Here is a 24,091-nt window from a genome sequence, read left to right on the forward strand (position 1 = left end):
CATCCACATCCTGCGTGTCTGTGCATTCGCCGCTGTGGTATTTTCCATGTCGCTGCATTGCTTTCATCATCTGGCTGGCTGGCGACCAACTTTGCAGGCAGCCCGACATCTTGGCATTTAAGGAATCTCCAGGAGCAAATTCGCCTTGTCTGTTGCCTTTAAGGCTGCCTGCAGTCCTGTAGTCCTGCAGTCGTGCGATTGAAATGCCGATTGTATGCTAACTGGATTAATTGTCAATTTGGCAAACACCCCTTCTTCTTCTTCTTCGGCATGTACTTAAAACATAATGCCAAATCGAAACGGAATTTAATTTGCCGCACTTACCGCCGCGCGGGTGGAAAACAAACACATTTTCCCCGGAAAACCTCTTTGATTTCGAGCGCTAAAAATTGGATTTCGAGCTATCTTGATCCGCATTTGCTAGCAAAATATGCGATAATGCGAATAATGTTGTGGGAAAATCAATTTGTTATGACGCCGCTTGAGTTGAGCGAGTGAATAAACTGAATGCGTCTACATACTCTTGGATATAACATAAACATTTTAAACATGAAAGCAAAGCAAAAGCAACTTAAAATATAATGTATTAGTATTGTATCTATTGTAGCTACAAGCATTTTGAGCTGGAATAAGTGGTGAATTGCCATCATAACCCAAGATAATATGATATGATATAATTATAGGAATTCTGCCTTTAGAAATTCGTTTAAATGTCACTTAAATGGCGATTAATTAGAACTTAAAGCCACTCGAATTTAATTTGCTTGTTCTGTCTATGTACCAGGATGAGTGCACAAATGCCGCTGCAGGTCAGTGGAAGTTCAGTTGGATCCCTAACAATGCCAACTAGTTGCCACTCACACAGATACTCGGCCACATACACACATGCACAAAAGCACGGCGCCATAAAGTATGCATCAGAAAAGCGTGAACGTACTGAGCCCCGAGCGAGGCGCTTGATAAATATTCAAAATTCGATGGCAACGGATATGCTGGATGGGGGATATATGGTATGGAGAATGAAGTATGCTGTGGATGAAGAGGCTGTGGGGTGCAGTTGGCAGGACGAAGGAACAAAGGGGTGTACGAGGGCACACCTCACACAGTCGCACAAACGTTCTTCGTTTGCATACTTGATTTGCGTGTGTGTGTGTGTGTGTGTGGCAGCAATTTATGTGGCATTGAGAACTTTGGTAGATTTGACATTCTAACGCTCGTCGACAAAATATACGCAAATCTATATATGCATGGGGGGCTCGTAAATATGCCAGCAGGACGTGTAATTCGATTTATATGCATGCTCCATATAAAAATATGGCCCCACCGCTCTTCTGCCCCCTGCCAAATCGGCCATCGATGCCTAGTTGCATGTCCATAGGCGGAATTAAAAGCAAATATAAATCTGCATATATGAGGCGGGATCAAATTGTTAGCTATTAGTAAGTCTGCGGTTCATAAATGGTTATTAAATCGATGGTTATCGGCTATCGGCATATTAAATGGTGCGATTATGGATTAGGTTAATTGTAGAGTGTTTGCTTTACTAAACAAAGTACAAAAACATATGTGCTACAAGGAGAAGTGTTCCTTTAACCTCTTATCTAACTTAATTTTTCAATTGATAATGAAGAAAGTCCATTGATGCTCAAAGAAGTCAGTGATATAATTTTGATCAATCGAGTGAAAGTTGAAGAGGAGCAGCAATCAAAGTCAGGGAATGCTAATGCCTAGTGTTGCACATGAAGCTATTAGGCGCCTTGACAGGCTGAAGTAAGCAATTTGCTCGGACAACAGGCTGCTCGGTTAACCCAGCTGCACACAGACCAGGATTGTGTGGCCCATGCCCGCAGGATGTCTTCAAGATTCGTAGATATGTATATTTGAGTACAAAGCTGCTGCTCTTGTCTCACCTTGATTACATTGATGCATTTCCACATCATTAAGCCGTCTAAACACCATTAGCAGCAGCCCAGATTTTGAGGTGCGTATGTTGTGTGAGTGTGTGGATGTAAGTCACGGATTTATCTGCACACACACACACTGAAACACACACATCGCTTCCGGCTGAGTGCACCCACACAGATACAGATAGGAGCCAGCGTCAACTCATTTGCCACTCCCTAATGGCAAATCAATGGGCTGACATGCGCCACAGCCCACGTCCCAGTGTTCCAACGTTCCAGGAAGTCCAGCTGCCCACGACTACGACTTCTACTATGGGTATGGCTATATAGGAGAGCCGCAAACTGAACCATCCGGCTGATGACACTTGAATGAGTTTCGGCGTCTTTTGTCGCTGGCATCTCACGCTAAATTGCACATATTATTTATACATAAGGACTCAACTGACCATAAGTTATGTATATTAGCTAATCGTTAAGGTTGCTTCCGCTGCTTTATGAACTTGCCAGCCATCTGACGACCACATTTACCCATTCGATTTGGCCTTCCGATGGGCCATCAATTGCTCCCGCTTCCGGAGTGAGTGAGTTTTGGATTATGGTTTCAGTTTTTTGCTTGGGCAGCGTGGGTGGCGTGTATTGATTTTATATCAATTAGTCTGTCATACGATTCGAATGTTCGCATACTGGTATTTTATTTTAGAAAAGCCACTCCTTGCTAAATCTCTTAATATATTAGATTACATTTTTGTTTGTGCATTCCCAGGTCGAGAGTCCAAACAAATCATTTCATAATTAAACTCCTCCTGAAACAGCTCTCCATGAAGTTAGAAATTACTAACGAATTTGGCGGGAATACTAGTAGCTCCCCAAAATCCAAAACGCACGTTCATCCAAGAGCCCCCAAGTGGCGCACAAGGGTTGATAAAAATAGCAGGTCACGCTTCTGGGGGGCAAACTTAATGCGAAGGCATTAGGAGCCGGTGGAGCCAATACAATTGTAACCCTTGGCATTGTTATGGGGGCATTAAATTCCAATTACACGTTAAGATGCCGCGTTAATGGCCAAGTTAATGCACTTGCACTGCCGTTGGCCCGTTGATTCGCCACTGGGGGGGCGTTGATTTCGCCCCCGAAATGACAAAGCAGCCGAAATACATTATTACATTTACATTTATTATAGGCATGCAGTATAAAATGCTTTGTACATGAATTGGTGTTTGTGTTAATGTCTTGTGGGTGAGTGTTTCGTGAGTGTTTTGTGAGTGTTTCGTGAGTGCTGCTCCCTGTGTGTTGTGGGTTAATCTTATGATTGGTAAGTCAGATGGGCTTAGAGCGAAACGAGTGTATAAAGTCATAATATGCACGCGGCAATTGCTGTACACAGCTGTCATTAAGAACTAAGATTATGATGAAGCGGTTGTCGCAGCGCCTTGTCAGTGGATCGAGGGGATCCTGGATCTAGCCTAATCAGTGATCTAATACATAGCTTCAAGCCAAGTTTGCATCTTGCGTTTGCGGCGGCTGCTTTTGGTCTTTGCGTTTTCGGAGTTGGGTTGCTTGATTGCTTAAACGATGCTGGCTGGCCCTTGAGCCCATATTCGAACTGCAGTCTGGTTCTGTTAAAATCACATTGGTTCTTTCACAGATGTGGATCCTGGGGATCTGATAGATCTTAGTAGCAACACCAGCTGGGCCTCTCCACCTCGCCGAGGGCGATGTGCTCGATGCTCCACGGCGCCGTTTCCAGCCGCCCCACGCCATTGGTCTTCACGTCCTCGCCCTCCACCGCCAAGCCAATGTCCACGTAGGGCAGACGGAACGCTGCATTTCCGGAGCTCCTGGCCAGGGCGGCCACCGTGTGACTGAAGGCAGTGTTGGTGTTGGTGTAGGCCAGCGAATCAGTCGACTGGAAGGAGCGCAGCGACGGACTCTTGCCCTCGTCTGCCAGGCGAACCAGTCCCTGGGCAGTGGATATGAACACTTGCTCCAGTCCCTGATCCGTTTCGGTGGAGGTTTCGAAGTAGGTGGCCCCAATGGAGGTGGCGAACACGAAGGCCTCCTCCCGGGAGACCGCTCGCTGCGCCTGCATGTCCATCTTGTTACCCACCAGCGTCAGTATCATCGGGTCCTGGACATTGCGGTGCAGCTCCTGAATCCACGACTTGATCTCCGTGAATGTCTTGTACTGCGTTAGATCGAACACCAGAATGGCGGCGTTGGCATTCCTGTAGTACATGGGCGCCACCGCCCGATACCGCTCCTGGCCAGCTGTATCCCAGATCTACGAGGAGAGAGAGAGAGTGAGTAAGCACTGGTTAGAGTTCGTACGCCACTTGAATTTAATTGAGTCATTGCCCGCTTATTCTGCAATTGCCGTTTTATTGTCGCGTTTTCCCACAGCAATAACAATCATATTGGATGTGAAATCCCTGCTTTGGGTCTTTTCAAGGGGCTCCTCTTTATGCGAATCATAAGCATTTTGGGGCAACGACATGTTCATTGGCGAAACTAAATCGAAGCACACAAAAGCTTACCAAAGAAACAAAGAGCCCCGCAAGCGAATCTAACAAGCGGAATACGAAAACTATATCCTATTATGTATTCATACTTATTGTGCGCCGGCGACTGCTTCTGCTGGTCAACTGGGGTCAACCGGGGGAAAAACAAATCTGACCTGTTTCTTTCAACATTCTGAGCAAGCACTTCGTCCAAGAAAAAGTATTGCTTTGCTGAAACGCTATGTGATTGGATTAAAGAGCTTGAATTCTATTCTACTAAAAAGTTTCAAACTTTCTCAGTTTAAAGCCTATCCACCTAGCTGCCTGTGCATCCATGTTAGAGAAAAAACAGTTTGGCGTTGAGAGTAAACGTATGGCCATTGTAGTGGCCATTGTTATATGGCTGCGCATAAAATCGGGATCACCGAAGAGTAAATACGGCAGCCAGGGCCAAGTGGGTGGTAACCCTTTGGCAATGGGCGAAGCTGGTGCTGCTGCTGCTCCTGCTACTACTGCCGCTCCCGTTTAGCTTATCAATAAACTATAAAAAAAAAGGAACGAGCTAACAAAAAAGAGAATAACACAAAGTGCAGCGGACGCACAAATTGCAAACAAAAAAGGACAAATAAAGTGACCAAAACAGTGGGCGGCGGAGACGGCGGACGAGAAGTACCCGCGGCGCAGCCAGTGGCAGAATAAACCCAGATTAGCGTTCCGGCAGCCCAGCCGGCAAATAGGATTAGTGGGCGCGTGGGGCAGTGGCAAATTCCTTTGGCTTTGCCTTTGGCTTCGGCTTTTTTACGAGGCAATTCCATTTGCGTTCGCCCCAAAAGAGTTGGTCGCACTGATACATATTCTGGCTGCTGTATACGCACTTGCAATTTAATTTTGACCTCGTCCAGGATGATGTTGCACGTGAAGAAGGACACGGCTATCGTGGGTACCTCGCTTTCCTTGCGGTGCAGCGTGTTCTTTATGTAGCGGATGACCAAACGTGTTTTGCCCACACCTGCAAGACAAGAACACAAATTATGCAATTAATCGAGAGATACAGCATTGTCTTTCTGTGTACCCGTGAGCCCTATTTCGCTTCAAGCATAATGCCGTGCAGCTTATCAGTGAACGTGGAATGGCGCACGCATTAATTGACCGCTGATTAATCACGCAAATTGAGCCGAATAAACAAAACAAAAACTGGAGACGCACTAGCCCGCAAAAGGTGGTAAACAGCGATAAGGAATCGCCTACCGACCACGAGATTCTTTGTTCGGCGCCCACTTTTTTGTGGCTCAGAGAAGCCCCTCTGTGTTTGATCAGACGGGGAATCTCCGCGTGGAGCTGCAGTATGTGCATGCACTGAATCATCCGGCGATTATGGGAAGAACGTATATTCCGAGGAAAGTACCGCCTTTTTTTTATCAATGCGTCCCTTTGTTTGGCGAAAAAGCAGAGCAAATACTGCACCCGCTGTGCATATAAGCCCCCTTAGTTGACCTTGGGCCAAACTTAAATACATATACTCATTGCGAATTCGTCAGCCGATTACGCTGCAAAAAATGTCCACTTTGTTGTGTAGAAGAGGGTAGACGGTGGAGGCTTCCCCCTTGATATGTTTTTGGAGTACAAATGTAGAAATGAACAATTTTAAGTTTCGGAGTTGTGCACTACGGAAGCCATCAAATTTGGCCCATTAACACAGATTTCTTATCGTAAATCCAAATCCCAAGGGCAACGTCATCTTGATGTGATGACATCGTGTGTGGTTAAATTCATCGGCTAGTTCAGCCTAATCCCAACCAGACACGCTGTCTTTGCCAGACTCTCTTCTGCATCTACCTAAATCCAGATTGCAGCATGCAGCCTGCAGATTCCCAATTGGGGCCAGTGGAGTTCAAGGCTACGGCTTATCGGCTCACCCCGGTTGTTAATCTTATCACTGGGCAATTGATGGAATTACTGTCATTATGCGGATCATTGAGACTTCTGAATGGAGTCCGCCGAATGGCCATTGAAATCGGAAACGGGTGGAAACGTGTGTGCTTACCTCGCGAGCCCAGAACAAGCACTTTGCCCTCGATTCCGCGCATCTCGCCGAGATTAGCGGCTCAATCGCATCGCTTTCCGTGGACTTTAGTGACGTTTTTTTTTTTTGTAAAATGGATGAGATGATGTGTTGTTGGCTCAGTGGTTGTTGCTGCTGTTGTTGTTGTTGCTTGCAGAGCCAGTGGTTGGGAAGCGCGTAATTGGCCCTTTGGCGGCCTGCTGCGTCTGATTTCTTGGGCACAACTGAATTTATCGGAGTCGGTGGGGGTTTTCAAAGCGGGCGCTGCGATTAAAAGCGCGCAGTCAGCAGTAAAGATAAAAGATTTAATAAATTTGAAGGCTTGTTGTTATTGTGTTATGTTATGCGCGAACAGCTGTTTACCAGGGCTGACACGAGGTGCGATAGTTGCTGCTGGCAGCGATAGCTGGTCTTGCAGAGTAGAATTTCGCAAGGAAATAACTTTGTTTCACAAGTAAATATATTCGTAAAAAATATATTTATGTGTTAGTTTGATTGGTTAGCAAGGATTCCAATCAGGAATATGACTACTAGAAAAATCACGACCCCGATTACCGCTTGGAAGATGCCACCCGATAGCAAAACTATCGCCCATCACTAATTGCATTTCCCAGACGCGTTAGTACCACCGCCAAAAGCAGGCAGATGTTCATACAGGCGATTTTAACAACAGTGTTTTATAGATAAATTAACAAATTAAAGGTATTTTAAGGAGCTAGACAACATGCATTAGGAGCTACAAGCTCGCGGGCACAACTGGATACTAGCGATAGGCGTGCAGCGTGCGACTCGAGCGCGTTAAATGTCCGCAAAAGTCAGACTTCTACGCGCGTTTTTCGCTTGGGTAACTTAGTTTTCCCCGACCTGGGAAAAGTGCCACATTTCCAAAAGGTAAATGCACTGCCAAGAAGATTAATGCGGCTAAGATAAGAAAATCGTCAGTGACTCCCCGTGCTTACTTTCACTTTTCTCTGCCCCGTCAATCTAGCCATTCGTCAGGCTCCACAAACTGGAGCAGCCTGTACAAAATGCCGCGTGCCTAAAATAACTTCGGGCTATAGAAGAAGCTATAACTACAACGAGAAATCTATTTTTATTCGAAGAATGGCCACTATTGGAAACAAGATAAACAACAGCTACGAATCGGAGCCTTCTACAGGAAGCGGGGTAAGACTAATTGGTGTCCTTGCGGTTGCGAGCTTGCTGAAACTTTGTGTTTTATAGTCTTCGCTCAGTGAAAACAATGAGAGCCACATATCTGACGAGGATCACATGAACTTACCGTATCTGATGAAACCGAAAGCACTGAGCAGCCAGCCCATCAAGGAAACCCCAACGCCACCCAATCCGAAGACGGGCAGCCAGGAATCGCAGTTCCTGGGCTTCGGAGACAGCCCATATGGCCAGGTGAACAAGCGTCTGTATGGCTCCCAGCTGCAGAACCTTAAGCTGCCGGAGGTGGAGCCCCCTGCCGTCCGACGTCCCTCGCCGGGCAAGATTGTCTTTCCCCGGTTCTACGACACCCTCATCGAGGAGAACAGCTGCAATGCCGTGGACATGGCCGTGTCAGTGGCCACGACAGCCACCACGACAACGGGCAGCCTCTCCTTCGATGGCAAAATCAAGAGCCTGACCGCAAAGCCCGAAATTCAGGACAAGCCTGGGCCCTCCAATGCTACGAATCCACGTCTGTCAAACGTGCTAGAAACCTCGCTCAACACCTCGCAGCAGAAGTTCAACAACGAACGCTCACCTGATCTCTTTGCCGACAGCGACGATGAAGCTGACAACGACGAGCAACCGGAAAAAGAGCCGCCCACCAGGCTGGAGGATCTGCCCGAAGTGTTGGAAGAGTCGCAGTGCACCAGCGACGCACGAGCTCGCTCCTCGCTGAATGCTCCCACGGAGTCCAGTTTTGTGGATGAGCAGACGATGGACCTTTCGAGCACCCAGCTGAACGCCAACGACCCCCGGTCGCACTTCTTGGAGAACTGCAGGAGAGAACGGGAGCTGTATCGGCGGATTCGTCGCTGCCTACAGGGAGTTCGTCCGCCGCCCTCGGTGACTGCACCCGATGTGGACGTCATCAAAATGGTGCTTAGCATGAAATCAAACGTGCTAAACTTTCTCTCCAAGGATAGCCCACCATCTACACCCAGAATCGAGGACAGTGGCATTAGCGAAACAACCTCACTGTTTCGACCATCTCACAGTCTCTCGGAGGCTCAAAACATGGGCTGGCGGGATGTGCTGGGAGTAAGACATCATGGACTGAGGTATGCTCTTTAAAGGATTCGTTTGTGCTTGCAGTGTTTTCATTACCCGCTTCCATTCACAGCTACAATCTTAACAAGGCTGCCGAACAAAATGAATACCTCAGCATGTCCGTGGTGGACCGCTATGTGGGCGTGGAAACCGCGACGTCCTATGTGAGATCGCCATCGAGCGCCAAGAAGAGAAACATGCGTATGAAGTGAGTAATAAATTAGTCAGCCGTGTGAACGTTTAACTCACTGAACCCAACTCCTTACAGAATGTTAACCCAATCGCCTGGCAATCGCCTCAGTCATTTGGCCAAACGACGTGCCATATTTTCATCTGCGAATCTAGCCACCAACTCACAGAAGCTTAACAGCTCAATTGGACCACAAATAATGCTAGATAAGAAGTGGGTAGCTTTTGTGATTAAAAACTCCAAACACATACTAATTTCCATGATTTTGGCTTACAGAAAAGTGCGAAATAAACGCAAGGCCACGCCCAAGCGAAAGACGCCGGGCAGCAAGAAAAAAGGTGAGTGATTTGATAAGATAAGCCAATGTACTTTTGTTAATGATGCATTTGCACCAGCTCGCAAGACGCCATCTTCATCCGCCCGAAAGCGCCTCTACCGCACTGATCTCATCAAGCCAGGACCTTCGAGAGAAACCTCTAAGCGTGCCTTATTCCAAAGTCCGGCCAAAACCCTGCAGCAACAGCAGCTAATGCCGCCCAAACCGCTCTTCAAGCCGGAGATTGCGAACCGCGTAGAGCGGTCGAAGCGCGCTCTCTTTTCGCCGGATCACCAGGGCAGCAGTAACCAGCTGGAGTCGATCCTGAAGCGGAAAAGAAACGCCTGCGATGACGACGAGGATTCAGCTGATTTGGCTAGCCAGAGCAGCAAGCTCTTCCGGGCCGAGAGCAGTGGACCCAGTGGGTTGACTCCTCGCGCTCTAAAGATCAAGAGCCAGAGTTTCTGCATTGGAGCTGGTTCCTCCACTGCGGGTGTTCAGCTAAAGTTGGCGCAGCACGCGGCTGCTACCCCTGGGCAGACGCGGCTCAGTCTTGGCCTGAGCGGCAGCAGTAGCAACCTGGTTAACCCGGCATCTTTTGCAAGCGGTACGCCACTGGCGAGTAAACTGCACAGAGCGCACTCGGAGATGAGCGCCACACCGAATAGCAGTATGACTGATAACCAGCGAAAGGTGAGCCTCTATTTATCTATACATCAAATTATGCCTTTTGTGTATGGTTTATCCCTAAGATTCGTTCACTTAACCGTCATAACTAATCTCGTTTATTGCCACAGAAACTCCTTTGGGCTGTGTCGCAGGCACTGCAGGAGAAGAAAATTACGCCGAAGCACGAGCAATTCCGTCAGCATGCGGCAGACCTTACGCGCATTGTGAAGCGCATCTTCCAGGAATTCTACCTGGGACATTCGTCCAGCAACAGCGAAACACTGCTAAGGTGAGTAAGGGGTGGATATAATACTCGTATAGGCACTATTGGAACTTCCACCTTCCGCAGGCTGGCCAAGAAGTTTGCCTTTAGCGTGATTGCGGGGAAGAATGCGGACGACGTTTACCTGCAGGCGCGCAGTCAGGAATGCGAGGCCAAGCGGTTGTCGAGCACCCGCCTCTCGGGCTACATCGGTCCGGAGGAGTTTGCCCAGCGTAAACTGCTTCTCTCGCAAACATCGGTCGTAGGATCAGCAGCAGGTTCGGCGCGATCCCTGCACAACATCTTCGGCAGCGAGAACTCCATCGATTCCTTCGGTCTGAGTCAAATGAGCCTGCCCACAAATGCCTGCTCCGAAACGCAATCGAGTATAGTGGATCGCATCTCGGAGGATCTCTTCTGCAAGGAACGCCAACCCATCCGGCCCAATGCCTCGCTCCAGAACAGCTCGTCGAAGAGTAACCTAGGCGGACTCGCGCTGCGCGAGAACATGGACTGCGAGGCTCGCCGTTCGGCGCAAAAGAACTTTACCGGCAAGGACCAGCAGAACATCAGTCCCTACTTCGGAGGCGGCGGAAGTAACAGCTCTGCGCGCAAGTTCCAAATGCCACCCGTGGGCAACAGCAACCACTCCGGAGGCAAGGCCAAGAGACAGATTTCCTTTGACTGCTAGAAGAGTAGGGCCAATAGGATAATTGTTGAAACGTCATTATCATAATATGATGCCCATAAATCCTCTCCGATCCCTTGAAATTCTAGGAGCAGAGGCAAGGAGCTGCCCGACGTGTAAATGAGTTTTAGCTCTTTAGCCTTGTAAGCAAAAAGATTAACTCGTTTTTGTTTCCATTATTTTTTGTTTGTTTTAGCTTAATTTATTAATTCAACTGTCAGGTCTCTTTAAACCCTTTCAAACCATTTATATATAATGACAGACAATCGTATAATAATAGGTATAAGTAAAATAATCTGATATAGATCTTATAGATCGCCTCTTCTTCGACTCGCAAGACTCCCGACTTTTCCTTGAGCTCAAATGTAGTTCAAATGCAAGTTAAATTTCTTTTAGTAACGGCATACATACATGATCTATATGGGATTTATTTTATGCGACTCAAATTTGATGAATGCAATATTTTCCACTGAAGTTTAGATGTATTAAGAACATTTTGTGCTTAAAAATTACAAATTTTACTTAACTACCGCACGAGTACTCAATGCAACTGAAATTAAGCTGAAGCAAGTTCTGTAACAGTGTAAACTGAAATTAGTATAATAAAAGCGCCCCAATCAATAGTAACCACTGCGGTGAATGTATCGCCTAACCAGCCCAAAGGACACGATGTGAAAGATGACGGCCACCACCACCAGACTGAAGCAGTCCAGCCAATAGGTGTAGTCGGCGGTGCGATAGGATCCCTGCTGCAGCACCTCCACTCCGGTCTTGATGCACGGATGATCCTCGTTGACGGGGCAGTCTGGATAAAATATTATTGGATAACATGCATCCTGATTATCTACTTGGAGGTAAGCTCACCGATATTATCGATGTCGATCCAGAACTTGTACATCAGCGCCTCGTTGGAGTAGAAGAACAACGAGAGGTACTTTAGTCCAGGCACTGTGTCCACATTCATGTAGGTGCCGCCAAAGATAAGGAAGATCAGATCGAAGGGCGCCGCGCACTCGGAGGCCATCTTATCCGACTCGAAGAGGCTGGAGAGGAAGACCCCATAGCCAACAGCCGCCACCGCGGACAGGCTCATCAGGAAGCCCATGCTGAGGTACAAAAGGAAGCCGCGCGTGTAGTATATGGAGGCATATATCACCGACAGGAAGACGTAGCCCTTGAAGAAGGCCACGGGCACGAAGGAGAGCACCAGGGCCACGTAGTAGGCGGACAGGCTGTAGGTGCCCTCGCCCACCTCCCGCCTGATGATGGGAAGGGCGGCGGGAAATATATACGTCACGCCATAGCTGAACGTGAAGATCATCTGGGAGAACTAGATAAGTGACTGAAGGTGGAGAGGAGAGAAATGCACGCACCTCGTTGCTGAGCATGAAGATGGATCCACCGACGTCCTGCACCGTCCGTTGCGTGAGTCCTCCAATGCCGGAGTACATGAGGGATAGTGTTACAGCGGTGATCTGCAATTAGGGATTACAATACTACCTAAATTTGGCACAGCGTTTGAGAACTTACCATGAAGAAGCCAAAGGCGATGAGCCCACTCCTAATATTCCGCACATCCTCGGTCATGAAGCGCACCATCAGGAGGTACACCTGATATATCCACCTTATTTTCTTGCTGAAACATAAGAGAAGTTTTGAAGAGTCAGTTTTTATTCCTCAAATTAATCACTTTAAGGAGTTACAAGTTCTGGACGTGCTTCAGGTAATCCCCGCTGTAGCTCCGCGCCAGCAGCCAGCTCCCGCTGTAGAGTCCATCCGTCTCGTGCTCGTACTTCGCCCGGAGCACAGCCCCCGCGTTCTCTTTGCCCTCCTTGTCCGCCAGGGTCTTCAGGTAGAAGTCCGCAGGATTGCAGTTCAGCGGGAGTTCGTAGCCCAGGCTAAAATGATCAGGATGTAGAATGGAGAAGGAATCTCGAAAGGAAGGAGCCCACTCACTCTGTAAAGAACTTGGCTGCCTGCTCGGTGCGTCCCTTGTAATGATGAACTCCAATTAAGAACACAAGTCCGTTTTAAGTTGAAGGCAGCCGTCGGGCTGACATATATTTATTCAATTTCTTCTTTTGATTTTAGAGTAGGCAGAAATGGTTCTGTCAGCTCAACGTCTACCGAGTCTCTCTGATTTTACAGTTTTTTATATATTTGGACTTAGGCTAATCCGCGTAGCTGCGCTGCCGGGTACGCCAGCAGCGGAGCGGCGTTCTTATGTATATCTTATATATCTAGGCTTATCGGGAGAGCGAGATATGTATGTACGTATGTAATATGTATTTGGTCGGCGTGTGAATGCTGACCATGCACTTATACTTTTTGCCTTCGAGTGGGTGATCATGTTACATCCGCCCTGGCCTAACTGCGTGCATAAACATAAACATAAACATAGCAACAAAGTGCTGCCATAAGTTAATATGCTATTTTATTTAATTGTTCTTAATATTGCATAGGCACATACTACATCTCCCTCCTTTTGAAAAATAACGTAACCTAGTGAAGTTATTTTGATTATTAAATGCAAATTATTTTATTTTTATTTTTATTTTGTTTGTGTTTTTGTTTGAACAACAATAGTTGATTTTATAATGCAAAGATAAAAATATACGTAGTGTATGGAAAATTTGTATAAATGATTAAGGAAAATATAAGTTTAAATTCAATCATGAATGAAATTTCTTTAATCTATCTTTATGAACTATTTGTTTTTTGTTTTTATTAGTAAGTAGCGTAATATTGTTATTATCTCCTATGCTTTCTATCTTATAGGGCCCCGTATATTTAAAGTCTAATTTATGACCTACCTCATTTCTTAGTAAAACTTTATCTCCTACTTCTAATTCTATGTCTTTTACTTTTAAGTCATAATTTTCTTTATTTTTTTCTTTGTGCGCTTCAAGAAGTTTTCTTGCTCGAGCATATGCTACCTCTAACCTATATTTACTCTCCTTAGCGTAATCATCTATGTTATATATTGGTTCTATGCTATGTAGTTTATTAAAATGTTTTGGTAAATTACTTGTTCTACCGAAAACTAATTCATATGGACAATAATTATGTACCATAGATTGGGTCGTGTTGAAGCAGTATACGAAATATTGAAGCCATACGTCCCAATCGGTTTTGTCCGTCGATATGTAGGATCGTATATACTCGTTTAAAGTTCTATGACTTCTTTCTACTACTCCAACTGTCTGGTGGTGATGAGCTGTTGATGTTATATTTTTTATTTTCAAATATTTACACAGGTCAGTAATTATTGAATTCTTATACTCTGTTCCCATGTCCGTTATGAACGTCTTCATTGGACCGTACTTTAGAATAAAAGATTCAAATATAGCTTTTGCGACTGTTTTTGCGCTTTTATTTGCTATTGGTATGGCAACTAAGTACTTGGTTAAATCACATATGAGAGTGACTGCGTACTCGTTACCATTTTCTGACTTGGGTAGTGGACCAATTGTGTCCACAACAACTCTATCGAAAGCATGTTCTGGTGTTTCAGTTATCGTCATTGGAGTCTTTGTGTGCTTTGTTGTTTTTGCTTTTTGGCATTTTTGACATTTCCTTACGTACTCTTTTATGTATTTACTCATATTTTTCCAGTAATAATGTCTTTTGACCTTGGCCAAGGTTTTTGTAATGCCTGTATGCCCTCCTTGTATTGGATCATCATGTAATGTAGACAATATAGCTTCTTTTTCTTTTTCATTATTTATTTGGGTCACCGGGTTAAGTAGCGCTACTTTTAAATTCTTTAATATTTTATTGCCCATATTTTTAAATTTATCTATTGAAACGTGTTCAAAGATTTTTTTCCACGGTGCCATTTTGATTTGGCTGATATCATATATACCGGCCTGCAATTCAAGCCTTTGGAGAAATTGATCTAAATCAAGAATTCCATTAGTATAAAGATCACCAACATCATATCTTGCAATAATTTTCTTTCCATGTTTAAATAAACATATCGAGTCATTCAATTGCAATGTCACTACTTTTCGTACCTCGTCATTTGTTATGACTTCGTATACGTTGGGCTCTGAAGCTATTTCTTTGGTTTGCTTTTGCAAATCCAATTGTTCTTTTCCTGCGCAGGATTTTTGTCTACTTTGAAATCTTGTAGTGACTTTTAATATATTTCCAGTTATATCTTTTAGCTCTTTGATGGTTATTCTTGATAACGCATCTGCTACATGATTGTCCTTGCCCTTTAGATACTCTACTGTAAAATTATATTCCTCTAGTTCAAGCCTTATTCTAGTTAATTTAGAGCTGGGGTTCACCATCGAGAATAAATATGTCAATGGTCTATGGTCTGTTTTCACAGTGAAATGTTTTCCGTAAATGTATGGTCTGAAATGTATTATTGCCCAATGAATTGCTGCTAACTCTTGTTCTGTTGTACTCTTATTGCTTTCACCTTTCGTAAAAGCTCTGGATGCATAAGCAACTGGGAGTTGGTGGCCATTATGGTTTTGAGTTAAAACTGCGCCACACGCTTGCTTGCTTGCATCTGTTGTTATGCAAAATTCTTTGCTGAAGTCTGGGTACTGCAAGAGTGTTGGGTTAATTAGCTGAGATTTTAAATGTATGAATGCTTTTTGACATTCATCTGTCCACTCGAATGGAACATTCTTTTTACATAATCTTGTTATGTGCCGCGAATAGTCGGCGAAATTTTTGATAAAACGTCTGTAGTAATTGCAAAATGCTACAAAACGTCTAGCGCTGTCCGCATCATGTGGAACTGGGTAGTTCTGAATGACATCATATTTTTTGTCATCCGGCAAAATTCCTTTGTCTGTGCATTTGTGTCCCAAAAATGTGACTTCATGCATGAAAAATGAACATTTTTCAGGATGTAACTTTAGGTTGTATTCCCTGCATTTACCAAAAACTTCAGTGAGGTTTTTAAGCATATGTTTTTCGGAACAACCTATGACTATTAAGTCATCCATATAAAGGAATGCTTGAGACGGTTCTATTCCGGAGAATGCTATAGTCATCATTCTTTGGAATGAATTAGGCGCTATTTTTAAGCCAAATGGCAATCGCGTGAAACGATATGAGCCATTGCTGGTTGAGAAAGATGTTATATCTCTCGAGCCTTCATCCAGTTCGATTTGATGAAAACCTGACATTAAATCAAGGCAGGAGAAATATTTTGCTCGACCAAGTTGGTCCAAAATATCATCTATTCTCGGTAGTGGAAATTTGTCAGCTAAAAGTTTCTTATTAATTTGGCGATAGTCTATTACTAATCTCCATTTCTTTTTATCAGAATTCGGGCTTGACTTTTTGGGTACTAATAGCAAAGGGCTATTGTACTGTGAAACTGATGGTTCAACTATTTTATCTTTTATTAATTTCTGAACTTGGGCTTGTATTTCTTCCACTTGACTATGAGGACTTCTATAATTTTTCGTGTATACTGGCTCATCATCTTTTAATCTCAACTGTTGTTTATACAAATTATTAACTGTTATAGGTTCTGATTCTAATGCAAATATATCTATATATTCGCTGCATATATTTTCTAATTGTGATTTAAACAATTCGGGGAAATTTTTCTTTAATTGAGATAAGACAGTTTTATTTCTGTGTTCACTATTTGCCTGAACTACATTGTAGTTCGAAAGTGGCTCATATTTTAGAGTGTCCATATTGACTAATTGGTCGGAATCGGTTGTATTTAAAATTCGGACAAATGTATTACTTGATGTTGCGATTGTATTTGCAACATAAATACCAGTTTGAATTTCCTGGTTTGGAATTAAAATGTTATCATCTTTTGATGATACTATTAATCTTCGGACAACTTGGGATCTTGCTGGTAATAACGTTGTGTTAATACCAGAGCTGTATGCTATGGGAATATATATTGGAAATTTCAAATTGTTTGGTCTAATTATAAACCAATCTTCTTCTTGGTTTAAATCGATTTGGCAATTATATTTTTTTATGAAATCTATTCCGATTATTCCATCACACGGTATTGGAAAGTTTTTATCTACTAAATGAAAATCGTGTGGGATAACGTATTTACCTGTCTGTATCTCAATAAAAGTCTGTCCTCGAGACTGAATTTTCTGTTGGCCTATGCCTTGAATGTTTATTTTATTGGTTATTTGAATATTAGAAAATTTGTCAGAGTTCTCTTTGAGAATAGAGATATCTGCACCTGTATCAAGTAGAAAAACTAGTTTTACGCCTGTTTTGGCATGAATGAATGTAGAAAATATGTTGAGATTATAATTGATGGTGTATACTCTACGATCTTCTTCTACTGAGTACCTAAAGGCTGTTGCGAGTTTCCCTGTTCTTGGATTACTCGTACATTGGCATTGTTTCTGTTGTAGTTGTTCTGACTGTTGTTACGGCCTCTGTTTCCATTATAACGGCCTCTGTTATAGCCATTATAACGGTTATTATTTCCATTATAGCGGTTTTGATAACCGTTATTCTGGTAACCGTTATTTTGGTAACCGTTATTTTGGTAACCGTTATTTTGGTAACCGTTATGGTAGTTGCCTCTAATACTATTGTTATTAAAGCCTCTACCGCGGTTACTACCTCTATTGGCATTTCCGTATCCTCTATTGGGTCTGTTACCTCTAAAGTACATCACTTTATTGATGTCACCGGTAACTCTTGTACTCGTTCTTATGTATGCGCTTATCGCTGCATCCATAGTGGTGCAAGTCCCTGCTTCCAGTACTGTTTTGATACTTTCGTGCTCAGCACGATGTATCATGGTTTCAATTGCCTCTTTGGTGCTTAGACCAGTGGCATGTTCTAGAGGTATACCCTCATCGATATAGGAAGCTTCTAAAAGTTTTCTCAGGCTATCAACTTCAGCGGTAAATTGCGTTGCAGTTTTACCTCTCTGCTGAACTGTTGCTAGCTTTGCTTTGACATTACTGGATGTCTCACCGACAACTACTTTCTGCAATTTGTTTATAATTGCTGGAATTGTCGTTTCATTGTCAACTGAGTTCAAAATTGTGCCAACTATTTTTGACTTAATGACCTCAACTGCAATGTCTTCAAATGGTCCCTTAGCTAGGTCTACCAATTTGATTGCCTTAATGAATCTTTGTAAATGGATCTTTTGCCCATCAAATTCTGGCACTGTGCAGGCGACTTCCCTAATGTAAGACCTAATGGCAGCTGCTTCTTCTGCCATGGTTAAGTTATTTTCGGAGTCGGCTGCGTTATTTGTTTTATCGTCGTTCTTCAGCATTAATTTTGCTGGTATAGTTAGATCGTGAAGATCTTCCTCTTTAATGTCTTCCTTGACTATAGTCCTATCTTCCTCGTCAGAGTTAGTGCTGTCTTCATTCAAATTTATTCTTAGTGGGGTGTTTACTATGGTTGGAATTTCTATCTGGAGACTGAATTTATTTTTTATAAATATTAATTTTTCTCTTAATGTCACCAGTAGGTTCAAAGCCTTAGCACACTGTTTGCGTTCCAAATTCTTTCTATTTTGTTGGATCAACTCTCTGATTTCATTATAACTATTTACCAAGACTTGGGCATTCCTATTGATTGTTACAGCTTGTGTTGATCTGTTTTGCGTTAAGCACTTATAGGATTTTCTGAAATTTTCATTTTGATCTTTTATCTGATCAACAAGCTTTTCCCAGTCCATGCTGTGGTATACTCATAACTTCAAATTTATTCATTTGTATATATTTTTTTTTTAATGTAGATAAATTCAATATTACGTTTTATATTTTTTTTTATTTATTATTTTTTTTTTTTTCATATAATTTTTCTCATATTTTCATTCATAATTGACTTTATTAAAGATCTTCCTTAAATATTATCTATACCGTTAGCAGTGCTACGGTATCGTTTCTTAAGACACTTGTTATGCAGTTTGTATATTTTTATTAATGCATTGGATACCATAATTAATGCAATTACAATTAGTATTATGGTTATCCAGAACAAGTCTGCATTTTGGACTTCTACTTTATTTATTACATTGGCTGTAGAGTCCACAGTTTTAGTGTCTATTAGACCCATTTTGGGTATACTAATTTTATATTTTGGAGAATAGAATAGAAAATTTCCTTTGTATATACTTTTATTTTCAGTTTTACTTATTTCATTTGTCTCTATAGACATTTATGTTTGGAATTATCTATTTATAAAATCTTTCAATGTTCGCAAGAGTAAAAAAAAATTGTATTTTACATTGTTGCCTGCCTGATTCTAGCTATGGCTTCACGGGCCATATTGGGTTAACAGGGCATAATAGTATATGCTCCGTTTTACAATATTTCTTACAATTTTTCTTATCTATATATATTTTATATTTACTTTATATTTATATATATTTATTATTATATTCTGCTGTTGATGATGCTCATCAGGTGTCAGCTGGGCGTCGCCGGGGGTGGCACGCTGACACTCCCTCGCTGCTGTCTATTTGTTGGGTGTCAGCTGGGCGTCGCCGGGGGTGGCACGCTGACACTCCCTCGCTGCTGTCTATTTCTTCGCCGCTGAAGACGTCGATGGTCGCTCACAAGTCCCCAGGCAGTGGGGACTCCAGATTCCTTCGCAGCCAGGGGGGGCAGGACTTCTTTGGTTTTGTTAATGCTGGTGCTGGTGCTGGACATGCCTGGTATTTTGGAACTTCATTAATTGTGGGTATATTTTTAATATTATCTGAGTGAGTTTTCTCGAGCTTATGGGTCTTTAATTCTTGCTGATATTGCAACAAGTGGTCTAGCTCTGCATGTAGCTTTAGAGCTTTCGACCAAACCGGTGGCGTTTGCTGACCGTATATTAGCCACCTTACGTGGGCTATACGTTTATTCAGCTTAGTTTTCAAACCGCCACGGTGTTTGCCCATACTCAATAGAACTCTACTCACTCAGATTTTTCCTTGGTTTTTGCAGTTCCATTTAATTAGTCCAGTCTTCTTCCAGTCCAGTGTTCCTTTGTTCCTTTGTTTTCACCAGCTTTGGTCAATTCGTCCAGCGTTGGACGACTGTCACGGTCGCCATGTAATGATGAACTCCAATTAAGAACACAAGTCCGTTTTAAGTTGAAGGCAGCCGTCGGGCTGACATATATTTATTCAATTTCTTCTTTTGATTTTAGAGTAGGCAGAAATGGTTCTGTCAGCTCAACGTCTACCGAGTCTCTCTGATTTTACAGTTTTTTATATATTTGGACTTAGGCTAATCCGCGTAGCTGCGCTGCCGGGTACGCCAGCAGCGGAGCGGCGTTCTTATGTATATCTTATATATCTAGGCTTATCGGGAGAGCGAGATATGTATGTACGTATGTAATATGTATTTGGTCGGCGTGTGAATGCTGACCATGCACTTATACTTTTTGCCTTCGAGTGGGTGATCATGTTACATCCGCCCTGGCCTAACTGCGTGCATAAACATAAACATAAACATAGCAACAAAGTGCTGCCATAAGTTAATATGCTATTTTATTTAATTGTTCTTAATATTGCATAGGCACATACTACACCCTGGTAGACGATCCTGCCGCCATCCATGAGGATGATGTGGGTGAAGAGCTCGAAGATGTCCGACGTCGGCTGATGGATGGAGCAGATGGCCGCCTTCTTGTGGGTGCCGTTGGGGCTGTTGCTTAGGACTCCCAGGGCTGGGAGCTCCCGCATCGTCTGCAGCAGACTCTCGTGGGACTCGGCCACGACCTCCATCTCGATGGACTTGCTGCCACTGCCACTGGCGCTGCTCTCGCCACTCGGCGTCTCAAACGAGTCCTCGCCGTAGACCTGGTTCAAGGAATGTTTGGCAATCCGTCGCCTGGTGCACAAGTGCCTGAGTGTTTTGATCACCGAATAGGCGCTGAAGCTGTCCAGGCCCGTGGTGGGTTCATCGCAGAACAGGAATATGGGATCGGTGATCAGCTCCTCGGCCAAGCTGAGTCGCTTTCGCTCGCCACCCGACAGCTGCTGGATGCGGGTGTGGGCGGCGTCGCGCAGGCCCACTGCCAGGAGGAGATCCGCCACCCTCTGGCGCTTCTCCGCCTTGGTGGTGCGCCGGTGCATCTTGAAATGGGACTGGAATAGAGGACTCAAGGTAATCAAGCTTTACTTAAGGGATCTAGCGGACCAACCATAAAGTACAGATGCTCGTAGGCCGTAAACGTCTTCACGTTGATCTCGAACTGCGGCAGAAAGCTGGAGATGCGCGTCATCTGATGCCGCTCCATGGCCATGCCGTTCAAAACCACATCCCCGGTCAGGTTACCACGCAGTCGTTGCGAAATCGCCGCCAGCAGCGTGGTCTTGCCCGCTCCGGATCCGCCCAGTATGGCGATGAGGTCGCCGGTCTTCATGTGCCCGCTGGCTGCAAACAATAGCGAACCGGGCCAGACCGCAAATCAATCCCATTCCCAGAGACACCTACCACCTCCACATCCGGAGCATTGACTCACCGTCTTGGAGGATCCGCAGCTCGCGCTTCTTGCGGCACTCGTTCCAGAAACTGTAGTTGCTCTGCTCCTGGGCGGGCACATAGTAGTTCAGCTGCTTCCACTCGAGGCACAGCGATGGACCGCCCTGGCCCGACGAGCCGCCGGATTCTTGCATTTCGAGCTATGTCAGTTCGATGGGTTCAGTCACCTCACCGGCGAACTCTTATAATTCTGGCTATGTGATGTGCCGACTTATCGCCTCCGGAGCAGGCTTATCTTATCTGAGGTTCCGCCGCCTACAATGTATTTGCATATCTGCTCGGGATCTTTCGGGGGAAACCTTAAATCTGTCCGTCTGTCTGTCTGTCTGGGCAAACGCAATCGCGGTCACACGCCGTCGACTGTTCGCGTGGAAGACTGAGCGGCAACTGGGCAACGCCGATGGCGGCGACATGGTTTTCTACCCCCAACGGGCATCCAGCAACCCACCTCCGGCCCCATCCATCCCATCCCACAAGTAACATTAAACTTTTGACCGCATTTGGTTTGCCAGCTAATTGTCGCTCATCAATTCACGTAGTCGAACGGAGGCAGTTCAGCGGTGGCGGCCAAAGAGAGGCGCTCGTTGAAGTCATGCAGTCGGGCATGGGCATGGGCATTGGCATGGTGGTGATGGTTGGCCTCCCTCATGTGGTCGTCTCTTCGCCAGCAGCGCCGCAGTCGACCCAACATCAGGCGTAACAGGGTGAACACGTCCAGCAGCAAGTTGTTGACGAGTACATGGACCATCTCCACCAGGCCCATCACACTGACGCCCACGAAGAGGGCCAGGACTCCTCCAAAGGATACTGAGGAGCACAATTGTCTATAGGACATAAATATATAGAAAGTCTGAAGCGGACTCACCCACTAAGTCCTCGAAGCTGTAGACCACATCCCGTCGCATGCGCACCTTAGGTGGGATCAGATCCCAGCGGAAGCTGGAGGTGGCGGTCTCGCTGCTGGCCACCTCCTCGTTGTTCTTCACGCCCCACGAGCTCTTCTTCACCGTCTGCATGGTGTACTCGATCTCGGTGCAGGTGGACGGGCACTTGCAGATGTGCAGCGCCCAGATGGGCCATTTGAAGTCCAGCAGGCACTCGAATCCGGCTGGATTGCAGCTGGGCCCATCCACGTACGGGTAGAAGAAGGGCACACAGTTGCACATCTCGAGGGCCATCACAGCGCGACATCTGGCCAGGCACAGGGACTTACTGTAGATCTGTGGAATAAATGGAATAAATGGATACCTGAAAGTTTCTAATAGGTGTGATGAAGTGGAGCATCCCAGCACGTGCTTAGATAACATCACATTCCTCCAGCGAATCCAGGGAAGCTGCTGTGAAATATGGGTTCCTTGCACTGATACCACTTATCAGCTGCTGTTCCATTTGAGTTGGGAAATTTGTTTACCCGCCGAACCGAATCGCAGGCCACTTTCCCCAGATAAGATGAGTCTATATGTATGTATATGTACCTTCAGGTTGGACGTCTCCTCGTTGTTGAACACACACTTGCGCTGGGCGACGCTTAGTTGGCGCAAGTTCTTCGATGCCCTGGAGATGGAGGAGCATATAAATCAATCCCTCTATGATGACTGTCTGGATGGATGATGGGGCTATGTAATAAGAATGGGGGGTCTGGTCTACTTACACCGTTTCCAGCACCTTGAACGAGGCGGTTATCTCGTCGGACTTGTGGAGGGCCACAATGTTCGCCTCTGTGGCCGAAACCTCAAATGGCGAGTGCACGTCCAGCTGTAAGGTTGATTTCATAGTTCAGTTCAGAGACTCTACTCAATGGAGGCCACTGTGCATCACCCACCACGCCCGTGCTCTCATACAAATCCATGCGGATGTAGCACTGCTGCTTTCCATACTGGCAGGACAGGGGTTGCGGCATCAGCTCGTAGGCAACGGGTCTGAAAGATGGAAGATGGCAGGATCAGCGAGAAGTTGACCCATTTCCTGAGCACTCACTGGCCACTGAGCACCGTGGACATGGGGGAGTTGATGGCGTAACAGGCTCCGCGCTCCGTCATCACCCTCTGGACATGGACCTGGAAGCCGGCGTCGAAGCTGCTGATGACCTGCTCGAACGGCCTGTCCACCCGCTGGATCATCTCGTACAGGTCGATCTGGTCGAAGCGCTCGTCTTCCGCAAACTTGGCCAACTCGGCGTAGTTGCCCGCGGTGGCGTTCACCACGGCGTACAGGAAGTCCATGAAGTAGAAGTAGTCCTCGTCGATGATGGACACATTCCACATCTCCTGTATGTACTCATTGGCCTTGAAGGAGTCGATGTGGTCGTAGTAGCACAGCGTGACTGCTGGAAGGGATCCGTTCCAGCCGCGGTAGTCTCGGTCCACGGAGATCACGGTGGGCGAGCTGAAGTAGCGCTCCAACTGGAGGCGACTGAGCACCAGGGCGGCGATCACACTGCTTACGACCACCGCCAGCCAAAACAGCCGCTCCAGCAGATGGATACTTCTGTTGACGCACAAGCTCAGCGCCAGGAGACCAGTTTCGGCTCCTGCCTGCGCCACGACATCCCTTAAGCGGCCGAAGAGCCGGCCACAGCCAGCCAAGATCAACCAGAGCAGCGCCAGGAGTCCTCGAAGGATCCTGGCAGCGGCTCCTCTAATCCAAAGCAAGACTCTTTCGTTGGACATTTATTTACCAAATGAAAATCATGGTTAGTTGGTCACTGCTTTTATTTAGTTGCTTTATATGCAAGAACTCCATTAGTATTTTAATGCTTTGATTGATTT

General features: G+C 45.2%; 4 protein-coding genes across 5 annotated transcripts, besides 1 other annotated feature; 1 reads left to right on the forward strand and 3 right to left on the reverse strand.

Annotated features, from left to right (window-relative positions):
* Positions 1 to 3,057: 3,057 nt before the first annotated feature.
* On the reverse strand, positions 3,058 to 6,832 carry RabX1. Its single transcript, NM_079974.3, has 3 exons — positions 6,447 to 6,832; positions 5,278 to 5,411; positions 3,058 to 4,185 (listed from the first exon to the last, which is right to left on the reverse strand). Exons 1-3 carry the CDS (start codon positions 6,487 to 6,489, stop codon positions 3,577 to 3,579), a joined length of 786 nt encoding a protein of 261 aa, NP_524713.1. The 5' UTR covers positions 6,490 to 6,832; the 3' UTR covers positions 3,058 to 3,576.
* Positions 6,833 to 7,074: 242 nt separating this feature from the next.
* Positions 7,075 to 11,479, forward strand: mi (minus). The gene is made up of 9 exons (NM_137959.2): positions 7,075 to 7,355; positions 7,453 to 7,631; positions 7,689 to 8,740; positions 8,803 to 8,937; positions 8,998 to 9,132; positions 9,196 to 9,257; positions 9,315 to 9,928; positions 10,033 to 10,193; positions 10,254 to 11,479. The coding sequence occupies exons 2-9, from the start codon at positions 7,569 to 7,571 to the stop codon at positions 10,855 to 10,857; spliced, it is 2,826 nt and encodes a 941-aa protein (NP_611803.1). The 5' UTR covers positions 7,075 to 7,355; positions 7,453 to 7,568; the 3' UTR covers positions 10,858 to 11,479.
* bw (brown) lies at positions 11,024 to 21,718 on the reverse strand. 2 transcript variants are annotated; one of them, NM_079100.3, is given in 9 exon segments: positions 11,024 to 11,659; positions 11,719 to 12,175; positions 12,228 to 12,329; positions 12,385 to 12,490; positions 12,558 to 12,752; positions 12,811 to 12,845; positions 20,368 to 20,926; positions 20,983 to 21,215; positions 21,304 to 21,718. In NM_079100.3, coding segments are annotated over 9 exon segments (2,029 nt in total). In that variant the 5' UTR covers positions 21,458 to 21,718; the 3' UTR covers positions 11,024 to 11,471.
* Positions 12,848 to 20,366: a mobile genetic element.
* A 131-nt stretch (positions 21,719 to 21,849) lies between the features above and the next one.
* On the reverse strand, positions 21,850 to 23,992 carry ppk3 (pickpocket 3; the record flags this gene model as incomplete). Its single annotated transcript, NM_166606.1, has 6 exons — positions 21,850 to 22,130; positions 22,189 to 22,543; positions 22,799 to 22,877; positions 22,975 to 23,078; positions 23,146 to 23,242; positions 23,301 to 23,992. The coding sequence occupies 6 exons, from the start codon at positions 23,990 to 23,992 to the stop codon at positions 21,850 to 21,852; spliced, it is 1,608 nt and encodes a 535-aa protein (NP_726336.1).
* Between the last annotated feature and the right edge of the window lie 99 nt (positions 23,993 to 24,091).

The sequence above is a fragment of the Drosophila melanogaster genome, chromosome 2R (genome assembly GCF_000001215.4).
Source record: "Drosophila melanogaster chromosome 2R".
NCBI classification, from domain to species: Eukaryota; Metazoa; Arthropoda; class Insecta; order Diptera; family Drosophilidae; genus Drosophila; species Drosophila melanogaster.

What these genes read in the sequence shown, in the direction of transcription:
- RabX1 (NM_079974.3), bottom strand. Translation starts at nt 6,489, where the DNA reads ATGCGCGGAATCGAGGGCAAAGTGCTTGTTCTGGGCTCGCGAG. An exon ending in GCTTGTTCTGGGCTCGCGAG is followed by an intron (nt 5,412 to 6,446) that starts GTAAGCACACAC and finishes CTTGTCTTGCAG; the next exon opens with GTGTGGGCAAAACACGTTTG. An exon ending in AGGTCAAAATTAAATTGCAA is followed by an intron (nt 4,186 to 5,277) that starts GTGCGTATACAG and finishes CTCTCCTCGTAG; the next exon opens with ATCTGGGATACAGCTGGCCA.
- mi (NM_137959.2), top strand. Translation starts at nt 7,569, where the DNA reads ATGGCCACTATTGGAAACAAGATAAACAACAGCTACGAATCGGAGCCT. An exon ending in CAAATAATGCTAGATAAGAA is followed by an intron (nt 9,133 to 9,195) that starts GTGGGTAGCTTT and finishes TTTGGCTTACAG; the next exon opens with AAAAGTGCGAAATAAACGCA. An exon ending in TGACTGATAACCAGCGAAAG is followed by an intron (nt 9,929 to 10,032) that starts GTGAGCCTCTAT and finishes TTATTGCCACAG; the next exon opens with AAACTCCTTTGGGCTGTGTC.